At 50.8% G+C, this 23421-nt stretch overlaps 1 protein-coding gene across 3 annotated transcripts in view; it reads right to left on the reverse strand.

Moving 5' to 3' along the window:
- PC (pyruvate carboxylase) overlaps positions 1-23421 on the reverse strand; it is a 239704-nt gene that overhangs the window by 111126 nt on the left and 105157 nt on the right. For all 3 annotated transcript variants that reach the window (XM_084632881.1, XM_084632880.1, XM_084632879.1), the window contains 6 exons: positions 17503-17638; positions 16838-17022; positions 15323-15488; positions 14683-14828; positions 13514-13631; positions 12956-13107 (listed from right to left, as the gene is read on the reverse strand). In XM_084632881.1, coding sequence (XP_084489007.1) covers positions 12956-13107; positions 13514-13631; positions 14683-14828; positions 15323-15488; positions 16838-17022; positions 17503-17638 — 903 coding nt within the window. The remainder of the gene's footprint in view (positions 1-12955; positions 13108-13513; positions 13632-14682; positions 14829-15322; positions 15489-16837; positions 17023-17502; positions 17639-23421) is intronic.

Here is a 23421-nt window from a genome sequence, read left to right on the forward strand (position 1 = left end):
TCTCCCTCACAAAGCTGAGGCCCCATCACAAACGCATCTCCCCCAGCAATGGCTGGGAAGGAGGTCCCAAGCTCTGCCCTCCACATGGTTATGATCTGCAGCAGGGCATAGGAGGTTGCAGGGGACCCAGGTGTCTGGCATAAACTCCCCTGATCCCTGATGGACTGTTGGGTAATCCTCACACCGCAGTAACAAGAACTCCACCCCCAGCAATAGGTTTAAAGGCCGAATCTCACTGAAGGGCAGCAGAGATAACCTCGTCTCAGCTGAGGTGCAGGGTGCCAGGTGGCAAGCACAGGTTGCTCCCTCATGGATAGAGCCCTGCCAAATTCATAATCCATTTTGGTCAATTTCATGGTTATAGGATTTTAAAAATAGTAAATTTCATGATTTCAGCTATTTAAATCTGAAATTTCACAGTGATCCCGCTTCTCTCCCGGAGTTGAGGATTGAACCCAGGAGTCCTGACTCCCAGCCCCCGTTTCTAACCACTAGTTTCCCCTCCCATAGCAGAAGATAAAATCCATAAGCCCTCACTCCTGTCCCCCCTGCTCCAGCCTCTAGACTCCCCTTCTCCTCCCAGCTGCAGGAGTAGAACGCAGATGTTCTGGCTCCCAGCCCCCACTCCCCACTCTAACCCCCTAGATCCCACTCCCTTCCCAGAGCAGGGGACAAAATCCAGGAGTCCTGAGCACCAGTCCAATACTCTCCCTGAATCTCTGTGTGTGTGTGAGATCCAGGTGACGCGAGGACAGAAGACGTGGCTGTTGCGTCTGTCCGTCTCTCGCAGACACACCAGCCGCTCGGGCGATGCCTGTGAGCCGGGGACATGGCAAGGAACACGACTAACTGTGGCATCGCTGTGTCCCGCTGAGCAGATGCTGCGCTGCAGCGGCAAATGCTGAGACGGCGCTTGGAAAACAAGGGAGGAGTGGCCAGCGTGCCAGACGGAGAGTCAGGACACCTGGATTCTGTCGCCAGCTCTGGGGGGCAAGAGGGGTCTAGTGGTAAGAGCAGGAGGCCAGGCTGGGAGTCAGGCCCCCAGGTTCTTTTTCTTCCATTCCCTTGCCTGTTGAAGACCCAGATGATGAACTCCAGATACAAAATCTGCCAGGCCTCATCACAGCCCCGGGGATGACCTTGGACTAGACTGACAGGACCGGGACCTTCTCCCTGCAGCGGCACTAAGGCATCAGAGAGAGCATTTCTGATCCAACCCACGCCTGCTAATTAACCAGGGAGCCCGCAAGCTGTGGTGGCTGGGAGTTCAAGGGGAGCTGAGGGTGGGGAAAATCCTTGAACGGCGCAACCAGCGGGGGTCAGTGCAATGCCGGGAATTAAACAACAGACCGGAGAATATGGATTAACTGTGCATTTCAATCTTTGCCGGGCAGGGGGGAGTGGGCGCCAGACAGCCATAAAGAGGATAATGAAGCATGGAGCTCATTAAAGATGTTTTAACTGTTCGGCGGCTCCTGAATTTTAAGAGGCATGGACAGCAATGATATTTTTCCCACTTAACAAGGCAGCAGGGCTGGGAAGCAGGACTCCTGGGTTCTGTTCTCGGCTAGGGGAGGGGAGCGGGGCCTAGGGGGTTAGAGTGTGCAGTGTAGGAGGTCAGGACACCTGGGTTCTATTTCCGGTTCTGCTACTTACTTACTGCAAGTCCCCGCCCCTCTGTGTGGCTCAGTTTATCTTTCCACCCTTTGCTAATTGAGACTGTAAGCTCTTGGAGGCAGAGATTGTCTCTCACTGTATCTGTGCAGCACCTGGCACAACGGGAGCCCCAATCTCAGTGAGCGTCTGTGCAGTGCCTGGCCCAAAGGGGACCTCTATCTTCATCGGGGCCCCTAGGCGGTACCAGAAATCTATTCTAACACTGTGACTCAGAGCTCACTCTGCTGTCTTGAGTAGGTGGGGCTTATTTAGTGGGAGGAGCATGGTCCCACGCCCCCATGCCAGCGCAGACTGCTGGGTGAGGACACTGGGTCCTTCCGCACAGTAAGCGCACACAGCGTCTGGTTTACAACCATGCTCCACAACCTGCCCCCGCCAAGCCTGAACATTGGACTCGCTTCCCCCCAGCGCGCGGTTATTTTCCAGCATGCCCGGGGGCGGTGCTGAGCTACCTGTTCTTACTGCCCCGAGCTGCCAACCCAGCTCCCACCCCCAGCGACGGAAACGCAGTGTGAAAAGAGCACCTCAATCTGCTCCCTGCTGGCGCTGGCTCACATCAGGCTGCGGAGGTTTTCCTACCCCTGCTGTGGCTGAAGCTCAGAGAGGGAGCATCTGGGGAAGGGAGAGCCCCACAGGCACGTGGCTCATGCATCACAGGAGTTCCTGGCTAAGAAAGACATTGGGCTAGTGACACAGGCATTGGACTAGGAGCTGGCTACTCCTGGCTCTGCCACTGATCTACTGTGTGACCTTGGGAAAGTCCCTTCCCTGCTCTGTGCCTTTGTTTTCCCTCCCCCCTCTGGTCTGTGGTGAGACTCCAGAGTTCTATGCCCGGTTTTGGGAGGGGAGTAGAGATTCGTAGTTACAGGAAAAGAGGCTGAGAATCAGGACTCCTGGGTTCTATGCCTGGCTCTGCGAGAGGAGTGAGACTAGAACCCAGGAGTCCTGACTCCCACCTCTGCTTCTCTAAGCACTAGACCCCACTACCTACCTACAGCTGGGAATGGAACCCAGGAATCCTGACTCCTAGCCCAGTGCTCTAACAGTGGAGACCAGCGGCATCCAACCTACTCCCCTATATATTAAACTAGCAGCAGGATTTGACATCTCCACCCCACCCCGAGACTTGAGCAACACCCCACTCGTCTGTTGATTCCTATCAAGAGATGCTCCACATGGAAATGCATCTGTGTTTCTTGTAGCTTAAATTACCTGCTAACGAACTTGAGAGGAATAATCTCTTAATTATCTATTTAAGAAAAAACGTAGTACAGGCTGCCTAATCAAATATCATTTTGATCATTAAATGAAAGCACATTACGAGGCGATTGAGTAGGTTTAAGAGCGGGATCAGCAAGGTTGGAGTTTCCTGCACATCAGCAGCTGGAGAAAAGACAGGGTAGCAACATGCATAATAGACATTAGATAAGGCTGCCAGTCAGAACGCCTGGGTCCTATCTCCACTTCTGGGAGGGGAGAGGGGGCTAGTGGTCAGAGCAGCGGGGCAGCTAGGAGCCTGGGTTCCTGGATTCTCTGCCAACTGTGCCACCAAACTTCCTGGGTGAACTTGAATGAGCCCCTTTACCTCAGTTTCTGCTTCCAGCCTCTCTTTACACTGTGAGCTCTGTAGGACAGGGACTGTCACTCAGGGTGTGTCTGTGTGGCACCCAGCCCAGCGGGGCTCCCAATCACACTCAGGGTCTGCGTGGCACCCACCAAGACAGGGCCCCTGATTGCAGACAGGGTCTGTGAGGCACCTGGCACGATGGGGCCCCCGATCTCAGTCAGGCCCTCTGGGAGCTTCCATAACCCCACCAATCCTGGATTTGTAGGAGGCGAATTTAGGCCTTTGCGATGTCGGTCCTTTCCTGCCTTGGGTGGGGGGCACATAAAGCCATGCACAACCCCCCGCAGTTTGCAGCGGCACCAGAAATGCTGGGTTGCAACCCCAGAAGCCCTTGCACCCGAGACTGCATACCCAGCTGGTGGGACAGCCATCTCTGCACTGCACATGCATGGATCAGACCCAGGTGCCTCCTGATTCAGGGAGCCTGCTCCTAGGCTCCCAAGCATCCCTATTAGTTCCGGTAGAAAGGCTGGGGGAGGGATGCATCCCGCTGAGATGATGTATATTCAAATATGCAGATTAGGGCACTGCCTTATTTGCACAGTGCACCCAGCTCTGCACCCTAACTGGGGCATGTGCTAGCCCGCAGTGAAGTGGCTGAGCAATGAAGCCAAGGAGACGTGAAAGCAGCTGGGGTTTGAAGGGGTTGTAAAGGAGATTGATCAATGGCCCCGCTCTGTGGCTGGTGTCTCATCTGCTCCCTCTGGTGTCTCTTTCCAGAGGAATCCCCCACTGAACCTGCTGCTCTGTAGACGCTGCCAGAGACACCTCAGCGTTGGGCTGGGTTGGCTCCGGATGCAAATGTAGCAATTTAGACACTGTTTCTGGCCCGGCTTTGTATTAGGTGCCCCCGAGATCGGGACTCCCAATCGTGCTGGGCTCTGCACAGACACGACGCAGATCATGGCGTCATTGGGCCGAGTGCCACACAGATCCCTGGCTGAGGCTGAAGGCAGGGACGTGTTATTATCCTGGTTTTTCAAATGGAGAAACAGAGCCCCAGACAAAGTGAGTGGCCCAGGGAGACCATGACAATCTACCAAGTCTTAGGTTAGTAATCTAACCACTGGGCCATGCTTCCTCTCTGGGAAAGAAGGGCCATATGAATACATAGATGCAGGCACAGTGGAGACACAGTCTAGACTGGCTGAAGGAATGTAGCACTCAGGACTCCTGGGTTCTATTTCCCACTCTACCATTGCCCTTGGCCATGTCCCCTCCCCTCTCTATGCCTCAATTTCCTCACCCCTTCTTAGTTAAATTAGACTGTAAGCCGTCTGGGGCAGGGACTGTATCTGTGCAGTGTTCAGCCCAGTGGGGCCCCACTCCTGGTTGGGGTCTGCACAGCATCAGACGCAATGGAGGCCCTGCTCCCAGTCAGGGTCTGTACAGCAGCAGGTACCTTGAGGATCCCAATCTTGGCCAGGACAGGCAAGCACAGTTGCTTTATTGAACGGGGGAGCAGAGAGGAAAAAGGCTGGCTCTACAGGAGAAGGAAATTTGAAATCCTTCTCGCTGACTAGCAAGGAGGGATGAGGCTGAACTAGATGAAACTGGCTGAAAAGCTAAACATGATGAGGAATAAATAGAAGCCTGTTTTCAGAGCCCTGATCGTGAAGGAGTCTGAGAGGCAAAGGGAAATCAGGGTAAGCAGCCATTTGTCTTGGGGGCTTTAATCAAGCTGCAAAGAAGAACCCATAAGCCAGGAAAGACCGTTCTCAGCCGATTACGCCAAGCGTGTTCTGTGCCCAGAGCAATGATGCCACACAGGCCAGGGGCTGCTCAACCCTTTGTCTGGTGTAGTTTAGAGGCCTCATTTGAGATTGTAGCTGCGCTGTGCTGGGCACAGTGAAGGCCCCTGTAGCCTCCACTGGCTACATCCTGATCACCATCCCGGTCTGTGCAGCACCCAGCACAATGGGGGCCCTGATCCTGATTCATGTCTGTGCAGTGCCCAGCCCAATGGAGCCCCCATCTCACTCAGGGTCTGTGCAGCACCTGGCACAATGACGCCCCTGATCCCCCTCAGGATCGGTGCAGAGCCCATTATTGACAGGCATCTTTAGTGCTCTTAGTAACTTCAATCCACCGCGTTCCGAGTGCCTCCGTTAGTTTGTTGTGGCCGTAACAACTAGGAACTCGTTTACAGAGCAGGAGCGTGAACTCATAAGTCCTGATTCCCTGCCTGTTATTTTATCCTGTCGTTTGCGATTCATTGTCCCTGAAGGAAAATAACCCAGCAGGGCTTTGGATGTAGCTCAGATGCATCACTCCCAGGCAGAGATGCATGGAACCCACAGACTGTGTGCATCTGTTGGGTGAACGCTGCCCCCTAGTGCCAGGCATCCTGCCGAGCAACTGCATCTGCATTTATGAGGCAGGAGGCACCCATATAGCTGCGCCAAGAGGGAGTGGGGGCACGTGCCGGGAGGCTTGGAAGCTCCAGTGGCCCACTAGGGGCATTTGCTGCCTACTTCAATTAGATGGGAGAGGGGAGAGCGCAAACAGGAAATGACACTTGGGATCTTGATGAGATGCAGAAGAACAGGGAAAAATCTGCTTTTTTATGTCTTCTAGCCACTAGACCCCACGCCCCTCACCACCTAAGCTAGAAATAGACTCCAGCAGTCCTGACTCCCAGCCCCACTGCTCTAACCACTAGACCTCGCACCCCTCACCATCTGAGCTGGGAATAGACCTGGGAATAGACCCCACGAGTCCTGACTCCCAGCCCCATTGCTCTACCCACTAGACCCTGCGCCCCTCACCACCTGAGCTAGAAATAGACTCCAGCAGTCCTGACTCCCAGCCCCACTGCTCTAACCACTCAACCCCGCGTCCCTCACCACCTGAGCTGGGAATAGACCCCATGAGTCCTGACTCCCAGCCTCACTGCTCTAACCACTAGACCCTGCGTCCCTCACCACCTGAGCTAGAAATAGACTCCAGCAGTCCTGACTCCCAGACTCACTGCTCTAACCACTAGACCCCGCATCCCTTACCACCTGAGCTGGGAATAGACCCCAGCAGTCCTGACTCCCAGCCCCACTGCTCTAACCACTAGACCCTGCGTCCCTCACCACCTGAGCTGGGAATAGACTCCATGAGTCCTGACTCCCAGACTCACTGCTCTAACCACTAGACCCCGCACCCCTTACCACCTGAGCTGGGAATAGACCCCAGCAGTCCTGACTCCCAGCCCCACTGCTCTAACTACTAGACCCTGCACCCCTCACCACCTGAGCTGGGAATAGACCCCACGAGTCCTGACTCCCAGCCCGCCAAAATCATGGCTTAAAGTGGATCACGGATTGGTTGCCACGAGGTTGCCAAGGAATCTTGTGCAGGTCCAGATGCCAAGAAAGAGCAGGCATCTGGAAGGGGAGACAATTAAATCCATCAGCAGCTCCACCGCTGGCTTTGTCTTTTCATATTAAGAGATGGAGGTGGCACTGGTAATTTCAGGAGTGAGGCTTATACTGATGCTCCCACGGTGCATTTCACAGCTGCCTGCCTTCCAAAGTCATGTGGCAGGACTGTAAATCCCGAAGGGGACATTCTGATCAGCCACAAGAGCCCTCTCCCCTCCCAGACTTGGGAATAAGACCCAGGAGTCCTGACTCCCAGCCCCCCTGCTCTAGCAATTAGACCTACTCCCCTCCCAGAGATGGGGATAGAAGCCGGAATCCTGACTCCCAGCCACCCTTGCTCTACGCACGAGATTCCATCACCCACCGGAGCTGGGATAGAAACCAGGCCTCCTGGTCCCACCCCCCTACTCTAACTACTAGACCCCATTGCCTTCCCAGAGCCAGGAACAGAAGGAGTTCTGGCTGTCCATGAATGTTTCATACTGGGGGTGTCTATTTCAACAGCTGCTGCCCCAACTTGTCACGCCATCAGAGAGTGGGAGGTGCACTGAGTTCTTAGGAAGTCTGGTAATTACTCACTTCACAGAGGAACAATGGGGACCCAGTACAGAGGGGGAAGGGACATGCTTAGACAACAGCTGCTAATGTCACCACTCAGAGCAGGCTGTCACAAGGCGCTCCGCAGCATCAGCACAAATCACTTCTCCCAGCACTGGAGCCCTGGCTCCTTCTGACAGCTCACGTTCCCAAAAAACACAGCAGAGCTAAGGGTAGAACCCAGGAGTCCTGTCTCTTGAGCCCCACCCTCCACTCTAATCATTAGCTCCCACTCCCCTCCCAGAGATGGGAATAAAACCATCAGTCCTGATTCTAGGCCCCCCCCCGCTCCAACCACTAGATCCCACTCCCCTCCCAGAGCTGGGACTAGAACCCAGGAGTCCTGACTCTCAGCCCCTCCGCTCTAACCACTAGACCCCACTCCCTTCCCAGAGCTGGGACTAGAACCCAGGAGTCCTGACACCCAGACTTTCTGCACACCCCTCCCCCCCCCAGCCAGATTCTACCAAAGCTGACCATGTGGCATATCACTAGAGGTGGCCTGGAATTTTTCGGGAACCAGAATTTTCACTTTATGGGGAATTCCACAATTTATTTGTTTGTTCTGAGGCGAATTTTCAAAATTTCCCACAGAACGAAAATCCTGGAACATTTGGACTTGAGGCCATCAAATCAATCAATTTCCAGTTTATCGTTTCATTTCATTTTTGCTCTTAGATGATATCAAAATATGAAATAGTATATATTAGGCATTATTAAATGTAATATATATCAATATATGACATAATATAAAATATAATATGCATAAATATAATTTTAAAATTAACATTAAATTAGAATTAAATCCTAAATTAAAAATTAAAATTAAAATGAATTAAATGAATTAGCAAAGTCCAATAAACCAGGCAGTGTTGCCTAGTGGCTAAAGCACTGTCTTGGGACTCAGGATTTGTAGGTTCTATGTCCAGCTCTGCCACGGGACTGCTGAGTGACCTTGAGCAGGTCATGTCCCCTCCCTGTGCCTCAGTTTCCCCATCTGTAAACTGGAGATAACACCACTGGCCTCCCTTGTAAAGTGCTTTGAGATCATGGGACTAAAAGCTGTAGTGAAGAACTGACGGTTGTTGTTGTTAGTATAAACCAAATACACTGAAATATCAAAATGATAAAACTGAACCCAAAAGTGCTAAGATTTTGCTTGTGGCACCTTAGAGACTAACAAATTTATTTGAGCATAAGCTTTCGTGAGCTACAGCTCACTTCCCTATTACTTCGACTGTCCTCCTGCATTGCTATGAGCACCTGGCATCTCCTGTTCACCAGAGTGATTTGTCTGGATTTTGTTCAGGGTTTGTACAGAGCCTAGCATCATGGGACCTGCTCCAGGCCTGAACACTTTCCCTTTCTAGCTTTTTGACAAACGCCAGAAGATTTCAACAGAAACTGACTCAGATGCCCACTGGACCATTAATGTTGATTTTCAATAAGTCTTGGAACAGTGGGGAAGTTCCAGAAGGCTGGAAGAAAACTAATGTTGTGCCAATATATAAAAAGGGTAAACGGGATGACCCAGGTAATGACAGGCCTGTCAGTCTGACATCGATCCCGGGCAAGATAATGGAACGGCTGATACGGGTCTTGATTAATAAAGAATTAAAATACGGAGATGTAATTAATGCCAATCAACAGGGGTTTATTGAAAACAGATCCATCAAATGAACGATACCTTTTTATGATGAAATTACAAGTTTCCTTAATAAAGGTAAGAGTGCTGATGTAATACACTCAGACTTCTGTAAGGCATTTGACTTGGTACCGCACAACATTGTGATTAAAAAACTAGGAAGATATAGCATGAACATGGCCCACATTAAATGGATTAATAGCTGGCTAACTGATTGGTCTAAAAATGTAATTGTAAACAGGGAACCGTCATCAAACAGGCGTGTTTCTAGTGAAGTCCCACAGGGATCGGTTCTTAGCCCTACGCTATTTAATATTTTTATTGAAAACCTGGAAGAAAACAAAATCATCAAACTGATCAAGTTTGCAGATGACACAAAAATGGGGGAGTGGTAAATAAGAAAGAATGCAGGTCACTGATACAGAGTGATCTGGATCACTTGGTAAGCCAGGCACAAGCAAACAATATGCGTTTTAATATGGCTAAATGTCAAATGTATATATCTAGGATCAAAGAATCTAGGCCATACATACAGGATGGGGGACTCTCTCCTGGGAAGCAGTGACTCTGCAAAAGATTTGGCGGTCGTGGTGCAGAATCAGCTGAACATGAGCTCCCGGTGCAACGCTGTGGCCATAAGAGCTAGTGAGATCCTTGGATGCATAAGCAGAGAGATCTCGAGCAGGATTAGAAAGGTTATTTTGCCTCTGTATTTGGCAGTGGTACAAAGTCTGTTGGAATCCTGTGTCCAGTTCAGGTACCCACAATTCAAGAAGGATGTGGATAAATCGGAGAGGGCTCAGAGAAGAGCCATGTGAATGACTAAAGGATTAGAGAACATGCCTCATAGTGAAAGACTCAAAGAATTCAAGCTTTTTAGCTAACAAAGAGAAGGTTGAGGGATGACTTGATCCCAGCCTATAAGTACTTCCATGGGCAAAAGATATTAGATAATGGGTTTCTCAGTCTAGCCACCAAAGATCTAACACAACTCAATGGCTGGAAGTTGAAGCTAGACAAATTCAGACTGGAAATAAAGTGTCAATTTTTAACAGTGAGAGTCATTAACCATTGGAAAAACTTATCAAGGGCTGGGGTGGATTTTCCATCACTGACAATTTTTTAATCAAGATCAGATGTTTTTCCAAAAAAAAGATCTGCTCTAGGAATTATTTTGGGGCAGTTCTCTGGCCTGTGTTCTCTACAAAAAGTCAGACTATGATCACAATGGCCCCCGATGGCCTTGGAATCTGTGACTTTATGAAATGTTCATTTTGGACAAAAAGGACATTTTGTGCTGAAACCGTGTTGTGATTCAAAATTTCATCCTGATCTTTTATCTCTTTTGTGAAGACACCTGCCTGGGTCTGCAGGGAGCCTGAGCTGAACGTCCTGAGAAGGAGGAACTGGTCCTGGGCATCCCAAGGGGTGTTAACCCCCAAGCCCACTGCTCTGGATGGGACCGATCTTAACTCCCAGTTTCCCTTGCTGCAGTCTGGATGCCACCCATTACGACTGCTAGGACAGAATCTGCGAGATACCCCTACCCCATCTCATGCTGCTGGTTGGGACAAAGACCCCAATCTCACAGAAATCTGAATATGATTCACCACCATGAAGATGAAGCCTCAACCTGTGCCTGTCTCCTTTTAGGCACAAGGCACCCTCAACCTCAACACACCCTATCCAGCTGCTGAAATCTGCCCCCTGCTCTAACCCCTAGGCTATACTCCCCTTCCTGATCCAGGAAAAAAAACTGGGGGTCCGGGCTCCCTGCCCTCCCAGTGCTCTAACTACTAGACTCCATTCCCCTCCCAGATCTAAGGAGAGAACCCTGGAGTTCTGACTCCCAGCCCCTTCTACTTTAACCCATTAGACCCCACTCCCTTCCTACAGCTGGGAATAGAACCCAGGAGTCCTGATGCTTGGATAAGGTTCACATTTAACATACACACAGTGGGAAGTCCAATCTGTGTGCACACACACACACATAAGTTGGCACACATGCACAAAGGGAAATCCAAACTATACACACACACACTCACATCAGCCTCATTATCTCCAGCAGGGGGCAACATCTCATACATACACACACACTCAGAGCTCACTGCTCTGCTCCGGGCAGCTGACAGATTCCATTATTACCCCAGTTCCCCACTGCAGTCCATCTGGCTCAGAGCTGCAGTGATGGTTTACTAAACTGCAGAGCCGAGGAGCATCCCAGTGGGGTTCTCAGCAGACAGGGAGTCAAGAGGTGTGTTCCCATACAGCAGAGCCAGTGGATTTAAGTTTCGACATTCCACCACCACCTCATGCAGGAGGAAATCAGAGCTGTAGTGTTATTATATGTATTATGGTAGCATGTGGAGACCCCTGACATTGGGCTAGGCTAGTCCCTTCCCCACTCACTGCCTCAGTTTCCCCTCCTTATTTTACTATTTAGACTGCAAGCTCTTTGGGGCAGGAGCTGTCACCCTGTGTCTGCACAGTGCCTGGCACTAAGGGGCCCCGATGTCAGCCAGTGTTTGTGCAGCATTCAGCAACAACGGTGACCCCTATCCCAGTCGGGGTCTGTGCAGTGCCTGGCACAATGGGGTCCTGATCTCAGTCAGGTCCTCTAGACGCTACTGTAATACACCTAATAATGAAAGGGATTCCTGGCCACACACTGTAGCCAGGCAGGATGCAATCAGGCTGGCAAGTTGAGCCATCAAGTCCCCACAACCAAGATCAGGTGTTCTGGGAATGAACGCCAGCCAATTAAGAAATACAGTGGGCCCTGGCTCTGTCAAGATGCATCATTCTTAACGCCCACCGGATTCAGCTACTCCATCTCCAGTGCGTCTGCAAAGGACTCGGCTACTGAACGTGGGTGACAAAGATGGACAGATGGGCCCCCCTCCACAACATGGGCTCCCGAATTCAGAGAGCTGTCAGCATGGGACGGTTCGAGACACCGTGGTCTAATGGACAAGAGCACTGAGCTGGGGGGTCAGGGTTATTGATATTTACCATTTGTATTGCAGTAGCACCTAGGGGCCCTAGTCATGAACCAAGACCCCAGTGTGCTAAATGCACAGAACAAAAAGAGGGTTTCTGCCCCCGGGCTTCCAGCCTGAGGATAAGGCAAGAGACAAGAGATGGATGGAGCTAGATGGGCAAGTACAAGTAAACCGTGAGATGGTCATGGGCAGCGCGAGGGGCAGCGGGCTCAGCACACCAACAGCCTGACCACTGGCATGTTTTTTGTCAGCATCACAGCAAAGGAGAGTTTTGAGGAGGGCTATGACGGTGGATAACGAGGTAGCTTTTCAGATTCCTGGGTTCTATTCCTGGCTCTGTGGGGGAGTGGGGTCTAATGGGTTAATGCAGAGGGAAAGCCTAGAAGTCAGCACTCCTAGGTTCTATTCCTGGTTCCGGGAGGAAAGTGGGGTCTAGTGGTCAGAGCAAGGGGGCTGGGAATCAGAACTATTCTCAGCTCTTACAGTGACTTTGCAGGGAAACTGAGGCACAACGTTCTGATGCCCATCCACTTTTGCTCTAACCCCCATGCCCCACTCCCCTCCCAGAGCTGAACCCAGAAGTGTTGGCTCCCAGCCCAATGTCCTAGTTACTGGATTACACCCCCCTCCCAAAGAAAGCTAATGTTTTGAGATAGAAAGGAAACAATTTTATACTTCAAAAAGGATCAGTGGTGGAACAGATGATACCGGACAGTTAACATAAGAATGGCTGTACTGGGTCAGACCAAAGGTCCATCTAGCCCCGTACCCTGTCTTCCGACAGTGGCCAATGCCACGTGCCCCAGAGGGAACGAACAGAACAGGGGATCATCTCTGTCGCCCATGCCCAGCTTCTAGCACCTCGAAGGCTCCTAAGAAACAATTAAGCCACAACCACCCTTCCCCTAGTTCCCATCCACAGCCCTGTGCTATCCCAGCACTGGGCACCACACACACACAGCTCTGCCAATACCCCTCTATCCCAACCTGCAATCCCCTGCTCTCCCAGCCCCAGGATCTCCAGGGTGGCTCGTACCTGCTTGGCCAGTCTGACGGCATCATTGGTGAGTTTGGTACGGAGCTGGGAGTCGAGGTGAGCTGCCGGGGCAATCTCCACAACCTTTTGGTGCCGCCTCTGGATGGAGCAGTCCCTCTCGTAAAGGTGCACCACATTCCCATACTTGTCCCCTGCAGAGAAGGGAAAGTCAATGCTGATTCCCTTCCAGGGACTGGGTACCCTGGGTCACGTGTAGAAGAGACTCCAGGCAGGCAACACCCAGCCAGTGTCCCCCAACTGTGGTGCTGGATCAGAGCCAGCGCCCCTTAGAGGGGAAAGGCCCTGGTTTCACTCCCTGCCCCTGTGAGCCAGCCAGTCCCCCCGCCTGGGGCTGGATTGGAGCCAGCACCCTGTGGAGGGGAAATGCCCTGCGTCCCATTCCCTGCCCCTATGAGTCAGCCAGTCCCCCTGCCCTGGGGCTGGATCAGAGCTGGTGCCCCCTAGAGAGGAAAGAAGCTGTGTCTCATTCCCTGCCCCCCTAAGTCAGCCAGTTCACCCTGGGCTGGATCAGGGAGGCAGAGGGATATTAGGGCTCACCCAGAATCTGGACCTCAATGTGTCTTGGCTTCTCAATGAACTTCTCCACAAAGAGAGCCCCGTTCCCAAAAGCAGCCAGCGCCTCCGAGAACGCCCGGGTGTAATTCTCCTCCAGCTCCTGTGGGGGGCAGATAGGTGAGAGATTGACTCAGTAGTGCGGCCTAATGAACAGAGCATTTGACTAGGACTCAGGACTCCTGGGTTCTATTCTCAGCTCTGGGAGAGGACTCAGGTCTGGTGGGCTGGGCCGCTGGAGTATAAGTGGCTGGGAGTCTGGGTTCTATTCCCAGTTTTCCCACTGACTTACTGGTGATCTTTGGCAAATTATGAGGTTGGGGTTCCCATTGTCCCTTGTGTTGCACAGAGACAGTCCCTGCCCTGAAAAGTTCACAGTCTAAAAAGACACAGGGTGAGAGGGGAAACTGCCCAAGAAGGAAAGGGACCTGCCCAAGCTCCACACCAGAGCCAGGGATAGAACCCAGGCATCCTACCTCCCACTCCAGCACCCATGCTGCCACTATAAAGGTAAGGTCCCTTCAGTCCCTGCTACCATCCACTTTGGAGCAAAGGGTAAAATTAGGGCACCTCTCTCTCTGCTGTGCTATAGAGTGCGTCCTCCAGGCAGTGTAGAGATGTCACACTTCCTGTACACTCTTCATGCAGCCTCGGGGTTTCCTGGGGCTCGCTTCAGACTGGGAGCAAAGACAAAGCAGCCCAGCGCAGGGCTAGCATAGGCTGCAGCCTGAGAGTAGCAGGACTTTTTTGATCATATTTCTGTATATAGTTTCCATTCCCAATAAAAGGTTTGTCTTGAAACCACGCTAAGATACCGCATCTGTTTTCGCCACCCAGCGACCTCCAGGAGGGGAAATTAAAGAGATGTAGCTGTCCTCTGGCAAGGGGGTGCAGAGATGAGAGATGATACATGGGAGATGGTTTGGCATAGGGACACAGGAAGCCAGCACTGTGGCTGGGAGGTTTGCACATGGGACGCATAGGAGAAGGCTCTCGCACCATCAACACGCCAGCCAATCAGAGTAGCTGCAACTGCACCAGCCACAGGAGCAGAAGCTGCAGATGCCACTGATGCTCTCAGCCCCAGAAGCTGAGGCCAGGAAGCCAGAAGGGTATTAAGGGCAGGTGTGTCTTTGCTCTGGAATCAATGGTACCTCATAGCTGCGCACGACCCTCATGCCCCGTCCACCTCCGCCATACGCAGCTTTGAAGATGATAGGGAAGCCATACTTGTTGGAGAACTCATGGGCCTCACTGAGAGATGATATTGGGGAGTCAGTGCCCGGCACCACAGGGACCCCTAGGAGAGAGCAGATACAGGCATGTCATTCCCAGCTTCGCCACTGACCTTGGGCAAAGCCCATCCCCACTCAGTGCCTCAGTTTCCACTTCCACCCTTTGTCTAATTAGAGCATGAGCTTTTCAGGGCAGGGACTGCCTCTCACAGTGTGTCTGTACAGCACCTGGTACAACAGGGGCCCTGCTTTCAGGTGGGATCTACACAGTGCCCAACATGATCGGGGTCCCTATCTCAGTTGGGCAATCTAGGCACTACTGTAATAAATTTAATGAGAGTGGCTTGCCCCAGCCTACACAGTGAGTCATGGGCAGAGCCATCTAAGATGCAGCACTTCCAGCAACACAGCGCCCCCTAGTGCCACTCAGGGGTCAGCCCTGCCTGCATGGAAATGCACCCCACACTGCTCTCCCCACCCCACCCCATGCCCTGCAGCACAGCAGCCCCTAGTACCACACTGGGGCCAGCACTGTCTGCGAGGGGAGAGCACCCCCTACCTGAAGCAATGGCGATGGCGCGGGCTTCCACCTTGTCACCCATCTTGTGTACCACCTCTGGGCTGGGGCCGATGAAGTGTATTCCAGCATCACTGCAAGCCTGGGCGAAGTCCGAGCGCTCAGACAGGAAGCCGTAGCCGGGGTGCACAGCATCCACTTCATTCTCCTAGGGACACAGACACAGTGGGAGAGGCGTTAGAAAAATGGCACATTGGCTCTTTAAAATCCACAGGCCTTCAAGTGCCCAGAAGATTAGGGAAACTGAGGCACGGAATGGGGCCAGTTGAATGTCAGAGGCAGGATAGAACCCAGGAGTCCTGGCACCCAGTTCCCTGCGCTGTAATCTACCAGACCCCATTCCCTTCCCAGACTCAGGAACAGAACTCCCAGCCCAACCCTCAAGCCAATCTAATGTGTAATTATTAATCATAATTAGGGCTGTCAATTAATAGCAGTTAACTCAAGCGATTAATGGAAAACAAATTAGCTACATAAAAAATAGTCACAATTAATCACAGTCTTAATCGCACTGTTAAACAATAATAGAATACCAACTGCAATTTATTATAAATATTTTTGGATGTTTTTCTATATTTTCAAACACATTGATTTCAATTACAACACAGAGTACAAAGTGTACAGCGTTTACTTTCTATTACAGCAGTGCCATGCGAACGCCTGTTCTCACTTTCTGGTGACATTGTAGATAAGAAGCGGGCAGCATTAAGTCCCGTAAATGTAAACAAACTATTTGTCTTAGTGACTGGCTGAACAGAAGTAGGACGGAGTGGATTTGTAGGCTCTAAAGTTTAACATTGTTTATATTATTAGTAATTAATCAACATACAACAATATAACAATTGTGTTATATAATAATTACATATATAGGTAAAAGAAATCTACATTGTCAGTCGCACTTTCACCATCGAGATTGCACTGCAATACTTGTCTGAGGTGAACGGAAGTCTGTTTCTTTTGTTTATCTTTTTTACAGTGCAAATATTTGTAATCCAAACTAATAATAGGAAGTGAGCACCGTACACTGCGTATTCTGTGTTGTAACTGAAATCAATATATTTGGAAATGTAGGAAAACATCCTAACAGATTTATAAGAAATTTCAATTAGGAGTCTATTATTGTGTAGCTGTGCGATTAAGACTACAATTAATTGTGACCCTTTTTAATCTCCCGATTAATTGCAATTAATTTTTAATAATTTGACAGCCCTAATATAATTGCTCATGATTACACATAATATTAATTATGAATCCCATCCTCGTCGGTCACTTTGCTTTGGGGGGGAGGGATAGCTCAGTGGTTTGAGCACTGGCCTGCTAAACCCAGGGTTGTGAGTTCAATCCTTGAGGGGGCCATTTGGGATCTGGGGCAAAAATTGGGGATTGGTCCTGCTTTGAGCAGGGGGTTGGACTAGATGACCTCCTGAGGCCCCTTCCAACCCTGATATTCTATGATTCTATGAATTGTAACCCCTGCCCCTCACGTTCCTCTCATACCTTGGCTACTTTGATGATGTCAGGAATGTGCAAATACGCCTGGACTGGGGGCAATCCCTTCCCAATGAGATAAGCCTCATCCGCCTTCTGTCTGTGCATGTGCCCTGTGTCCTGCTCGGAATAGACGGCCACTGTCCGGATCCCCAGCTCGGTGCAGGCTCGGAACACCCGGATGGCAATTTCCCCTGCAACACACACACCAAAGAGTGACCCACAGGGGTTTGTGCATGGAGGCAAAGGAGTGTAACCGGCTGCCTGAGTCTGCAGAGAGCCTGAGCCAATCATGCTGCGAGTGGGAAGCTGCCCAAGTGTGACTGGCACGTCAACGATGCCTGAGCTGATCATTCCCAGGGGGAAGCTGACCCAGGGCATCTCAATGGAGTGTTTGCTCCCTGCCCCACTGCCCTGGGGGGCCGTACCAACCCCACCCTAAGGAAACTCAGTGTAGGGCAGGAGGGGCTCAGCTCCCTGACCCAAGGCTGCTGGAATCAGTATGGGAGGGGGGAGCTTCCAGCCTTGGTTCTCTGGGAGGGAACACCCTCTGCCACTGTCGTGGGAGGTCATGGTCATGGGACAGGATGGGGCCTCAGCATGGCCACAGAGGAGTTTCTGGGATCCACTGCTGGGGTGGGGTGGCAGCAATGGGGGCAGGGTGCATCTCTTACCTCTGTTGGCCACCATGACTTTCTTGATGGGCTTGTACTCCACCCGCTGGGTGCTCTGGAAGGCGGCATGGATCAGGGAGAGGCGCTTGGCACGCAGGAACCCGAGGCCCCCTCTCACGAAACACAGCTGCAGCATCTGGGGAGACACACGCAGGGGGGCACGTCAGGGTGATGCAAAGGGCAGCACGTGTAGGGAACAGGCACCCCTCTGCAAAGGCTCCCAGACACCAGGGACAGCGGGGAAAGGTTTGGGAGAAGAACCCCCTGCTTCAGTGATTGGATATGAATATACCAGAGAAAGAGCTCCCTGCAGCCAGATGCCTGACCAACCAGGGCCTCCTGCAGCCAGATCTCCACCTAACCAGAGGCAAAAGGGCTATTTGCAGCCGAGGAGGATGTCTCCCTGGGACTAGTGCCTTAGAGGCGAATGGATGTGAATTCTGCCCTTGGATGAATGAGTCTGAATTCAGAGTGACCCTCATGCTATTTCATCTTGATTATTGTTTGTGTTGCAGCAGCGTCTACAGGACCCAACTGAAATCAGGGCCTCCACTGTGCCAGGCACTGCACAACCCCGACCAAGTCTGGGACCCCGTCAACGGCACAAACCCAGAGATCAAGGACTCCCTTGTACTGGGTACTGCGCAGACCCTGACTGAGATTGGGACCCCTGTAGCGCTGGGTGAAGGATGGCCCGGGGTATGGGAGGAGGGAGAATGGGGGGGGGGCACACAGAACCCCCGGCAGATGGGAGGTGTTGCAGCGAGTGTCTGAAATAGAAGCAGATGGTTGGGTGGCACCCAGGGAGCATGGGGGAAATGGAGGGCAGCCATGCACCCGGCCAGCACAGCCTACAAAGCGTGTGACCCTTTCGTTCTCAACTTCAACAGCTGTAAAGGGCTCTTCGTGCAGCAGCCCGAGGAACCTGTCTGCAGCTAGCAAGCGCCTTGCGGTTAAACAGGGAAGTGGTAAAAAAATCACCAGGCGTTTAGCAGCAGATTTATTTTTACAGCTGAGAATCAATAGTGCCCCGGGTCCAAAATTAGCTTTCAGGTGTCGTCAGGCTCTGGGCTGGCTTCTCCCCCCAGTCAGGTCCTTGGAAATGAGACAAGTGGAACAAAGGAGACGCTAACACAGCAAAGGCAAAGTGGCAGCTTGGCCTGGATAATATTGTCAGGGACTGGGTGCGTGAGAGAGAACTGAGTGGAGGGGAATGGGATATGGGGCCTTTCTCCTTGAGAGGGCACCAGCTCCAGTCCGGGTCCATGGCAGGGGACTGGCTGGCTATGCAGGGTCGGGAATGGAATATGGGGTCTTTTCCACCCTGGGGGTGCCATCTCTGATACAGCCCCAGGCTCAGAGGACTGGCTGGCTCAGAGGGGTGTGGACTGGGAAATAGGTCATGGGGCCTTTCCCCTTTAGGGGGCACCGGCGCCGAGCTGGCTCCAGGTTGGGGGGGCTGTCTAGGAAAACTGGCTGGGTGCTGTCCCTCTGTGACCCAGGGTCCCCACTCCCTGGAAGAGGATAGGCACTGATCCCCCCTTCTCTGCAGCAACACATAGGGCAATGTGGTGCATTGTTATGAGCCTCTCCTTAGGAGGCAGGTTTTCCTGCCCTTGGATTGTTCTTGTGGCTCTTTCTTTGCAATGATTCGAAGTGCGCACCCCAGAGCTGGAAGCAGTATTGAAGTCACAGATGATGCATACAGAGGTGATGCCACTTCCCCCTCCTGCTCAACCCCCCCCCCCCCGCTGATCCACCCCAGGATCATGTGAGATCGCAGCCCTCGCATTGCGGCAGTAGCTCACGGTCATTTGGTTTACAGAACCGAGTCCTTTGTGGAGCCCCTGAATTCCAGGGTATAGCCCCTGTCCTGTAATGCACCTGATGTGCCCTGTGCCTGGAGGTACGCCCTTGCCTCAGGCTGTATTCGAGCGCACCTTGCTCAAATGACCCTAGGTTCCCAGCGGCCAAGCTCCCTTTGTGCAACTGACCCCTTCACCATTGTTCTTTCCCCCTCCGCCGAGCTTTGCACCAACTGAAAACTTTACCAGGCACAGGTAGTGACTGTGTGAGCCCCCGAATCATGCCCGGAACTCACAGCCAGCAGGCGTCCCAACATTGCAAACCCAGACATTCAAAAATCATGAGGAGGGCCCTACCAAATCCACGGCCATGAAAAGCACAGACCGTGAAATCTGGTCTCCCCGGTGAAATCTCATCTCTTGTGTGCTTTTACCCTATACTATACAGATTTCCTGGGGGAGACCAGCGTTTCTCAAACTGGGGGCTGCCATAAATATAAAGAGAAGGGTTTCTGTATACAGTGTTATAAAATCCCTCCTGGCCAGAGACAACATCCTGTTACCTGTCAAGGGTTAAGAAGCTCAGCTAACCTGGCTGGCACCTGATCCAAAGGACCAATAAGGGGACAAGATATTGTCAAATCTTTGCGGGGGTGGGCAGGGGAAGCTTTTGTTGTGCTCTTTGTTTACGTGGTTGTTCTCTTTTGGGACTGAGAGAGGCCAGACGGAAATCAACCTTCTCCAACCCATCCTAATCCAAGTCTCCAATATTGTAGTCAGTATAGGTAAGCCAGGCAAGGCGGATTAGTTTATCCTTTGTTTTATGTGAATTTTCCCTGTGTTAAGAGGGAGGTTTATTCCTGTTTTCTGTAACGTTAAGGTTTTGCCCAGAGGGGGATCCTCTGTGTTTTGAATCTGAATACTCTGTAAAGTATTTTCCATCTGATTTTACAGAGATGATTTTTACCTTTCTTTTTTTTTAATAAAATCCTTCTCTTAAGAACCTGACTGATTTTTCCTTTGTTCCAAGATCCAGGGGTTTGGGTCTTTGATGATTTTGTAACCAATTGGTTAGGATATTATCCTCAAGCCTCCCCAGGAAAGGGTGTGTGTAGGGTTTGGGGAATATTTTGGGGGAAGACATCTCCAAGTGGGCTCTTTCCCTGTTCTTTGTTTAAAACGCTTGGTGGTGGCAGCATACGGTTCAAGGCCAAGGCAAAGTTTGTACCTTGGGGAAGTTTTTAACCTAAGCTGGTAAGAATAAGCTTAGGGGTCTTTCATGCGGGTCCCCACATCTGTACCCTAGAGTTCAGAGTGGGGCAGGAACCCTGACAGGGGTCCTGACCAAAATGGAGTTGCGGAGGTGGGGGGGGGTTACCAGGTTATTTTAGGGGCGTCATGGTATTGCCACCCTTACTTCTGCGCTGCCTTCAGAGCTGGGCGGCCGGAGAATGGTGGCTGCTGACTGAAGGCCCAGCTCTGCAGGCGGCAGCACAGAAGTAAGGGTGATAATACCATACCAGGCCATCCTTACTTCTGCGCTGCTGCTGGCAATGGCTGTCTTCAAGGCTGGGCTCCCGGCCAGCAGCCGCTGCTCTCCAGCTGCCCAGCTCTGAAGGCAGAGCCACCACCAGCAGCAGCACAGTAAGGTCAGCAGTAATCCAAGTAAGAAGTAAGGTTAGCAGTAATGCAACCCCCCCCTGCAATAACCGTGTGACCCCCCCCCCACAACTCCTATTTGGGACAGGACCCCTACAATTACAACACAGTGACATTTCAGATTTAAATTGCTGAAATAATGAAATTTACTTTTTTAAAAATTGTATGACTGTGAAATTGACCAAAATGGACCGTGAATTTGGTAGGGCCCTAGTCATGAGTCAGGCCCCTCAAAATCATGAGATCGTCTTAAAAAGCATGAGATTTTTTAAAAGAATAAATATCCGGTTCTTTTTATTTAGCCTTCAGGGGTCCCATTTTCAATTTTTCTCCCTAAATTGAACTGGCAGAAATTGTTTGGAAATGAAAAACTGACAGGCTCACATGCCTCCAGGATTTAAGAAAACACACCAGGAAGGTTACGGGTTGGCTTGATCACAGTCTATAAGTACCTACAGGAGGAAGAGATATTTGATAAAAGAGGGCTCTTCAGTCTAGCAAAGGTCTAACAAGATCCAGTGGCTGGAATTTGAAGCTGGACAAATTTGGACATGGAATAATAAGGTGCACTTTTTTTTTTTTCACAGTGAGAATTAACCATAAGAACAATTTACCAGGGGATGTGGTGGATTCTCCATCACTGGCCATTTTTAAATCAGCTTGTGATGTTTTTCTAAAAGCTCTGCTCTAGTTCAAATGGGAATTAATTCAGGGCCAGGCCTATGAGCTGTTATGCAGAATGTCTGACTAGCTGATCAGTAGTCCCTTCTGGCCTAAGAACCTCTGAAATATCACCAGAGTTGTCAGTAGTATTATAACCACCATGATCCACAGTCCATTTCAGAGTCACTGCTTTCCCCCATCCAGTAGCATTCCACCAAGCCACACAGTGGGCCAGGAGACAGCTTCATCATGGAGCGAACTGTGATGGAAATAATTTGTTAGCAAATCGCCTAATCTCCTGGAGCCAAATAGCAAAAAGCACCCTCTTTCCTCTAATTAAGTACAAAACACAGATAAAAAAAAAGCCCAGTACTGGTTTCCTCTGGCTTCTTTGGGAGTCAGGAAGGTAGAAAGTGACTGCAAATGCCTCCCAACCTCTCTTAACGAGATTTTCACCATTCCAGGCTTTAGGCATGCCAGGAGCAACACAGTGTACAATTCTGTCTCCCTTAGATCTGCTTTCCTACTTTGGTTTTTCTGCACAGATCCAACACTTTTTATAAACCTCACCCAGCGTAAGAGAATTTCAGAAAGAGAAACGGATGTCGGGTTGGTATTTCAAGAGAGAATTGCAACTAAAAAGCCCCACAAAACACAGGCACTGTTGTGGATAACTCAGAACTGGGAGTCAGGATGCCTGGGTTCTATTTACAGCTCAGCCACTGACCTCACAGAATCATAGCAGTGTAGGGCTTGAGAGGCCATCAAATCCAGCCCCCTGCATTGAGGCAGGACCAGCTAAACCTCGACCCTCCCTGGCAGGTGTTTGTCCAGCTTTTCTTAAAAATCGCCAGTGATGGGGATTACACAACTCCCTTGGAAGCCTGTTCCAGAGCTTAACTGCCCTTAGAGTCAGAAAATTTTTCGTAATATCTGACCTCAATCTCCATTGCTGCCGATTAAGCCCATGACTTCTTGTCCTGCCTTCAGTGGACATGGAGAACAACTGCCTTCAGTGGACATGGAGAAAAGTCACAGTCCACTTTATAGCAGCCCTTAACATATCTGAAGACTTTCAAGTCTCTCCTCAGTCTCTTTTCTCAAGACTATATGCCCAGAGTTTGTAACCTTTCCTCATAGATCAGGTTGTCTTCTAAACTTTTTTCATTTTTAGTGCTCTCCCCTCGACTCTCTCGAATTTATCCACATCTTTCCTGAAGTGTGGAGCTCAGAACTGCACACAGTACTCCAGCTGAGGCCTCCCCAGTGTTGAGCAGCAAGGGACAATTACCTTCCACGTCTTACGTACAACACTCCTGTTAATATACCCCAGAACGATATTCGGCTTTTTCACAACCACATCACATATTTGACTCATATTCAATTGGTGCTCCACTATCACCCCCAGATCCTTTGCTGCAGTATTGCTGCCTAGCCAGTTATTCCCCATTTTGTAGCTGAGCATTTCATTTTTCCTTCCTAAGTGCAGGGGCTTTGCAGGTATCTTTATTGAATTTCATCCTGTTGATTTCAGACCAATTCTCCAATTTGTTTTGAAATCTAATCCTGTCCTCCAAAGTGCATGCAACCCCTCCCAGCTTGGTGTCATCTGCAAATTTTATAAGCATAGTCTGCACTCCAGTATCTGAGTTACCAATGAGAACATTGAATAGAACCAGACGCAAGAATAATCCCCGAGGGACCGCACTAGATATCTCCTCCCAGTTTGACAGTGACCCATTGATAACTACTCTGAGAGTATGGTCTTTCAACCAGCTGAACACCCACTTCA

Source organism: Lepidochelys olivacea (assembly GCF_965140295.1).
Source record: "Lepidochelys olivacea isolate rLepOli2 genome assembly, chromosome: 7".
Classification (NCBI taxonomy): domain Eukaryota; kingdom Metazoa; phylum Chordata; order Testudines; family Cheloniidae; genus Lepidochelys; species Lepidochelys olivacea.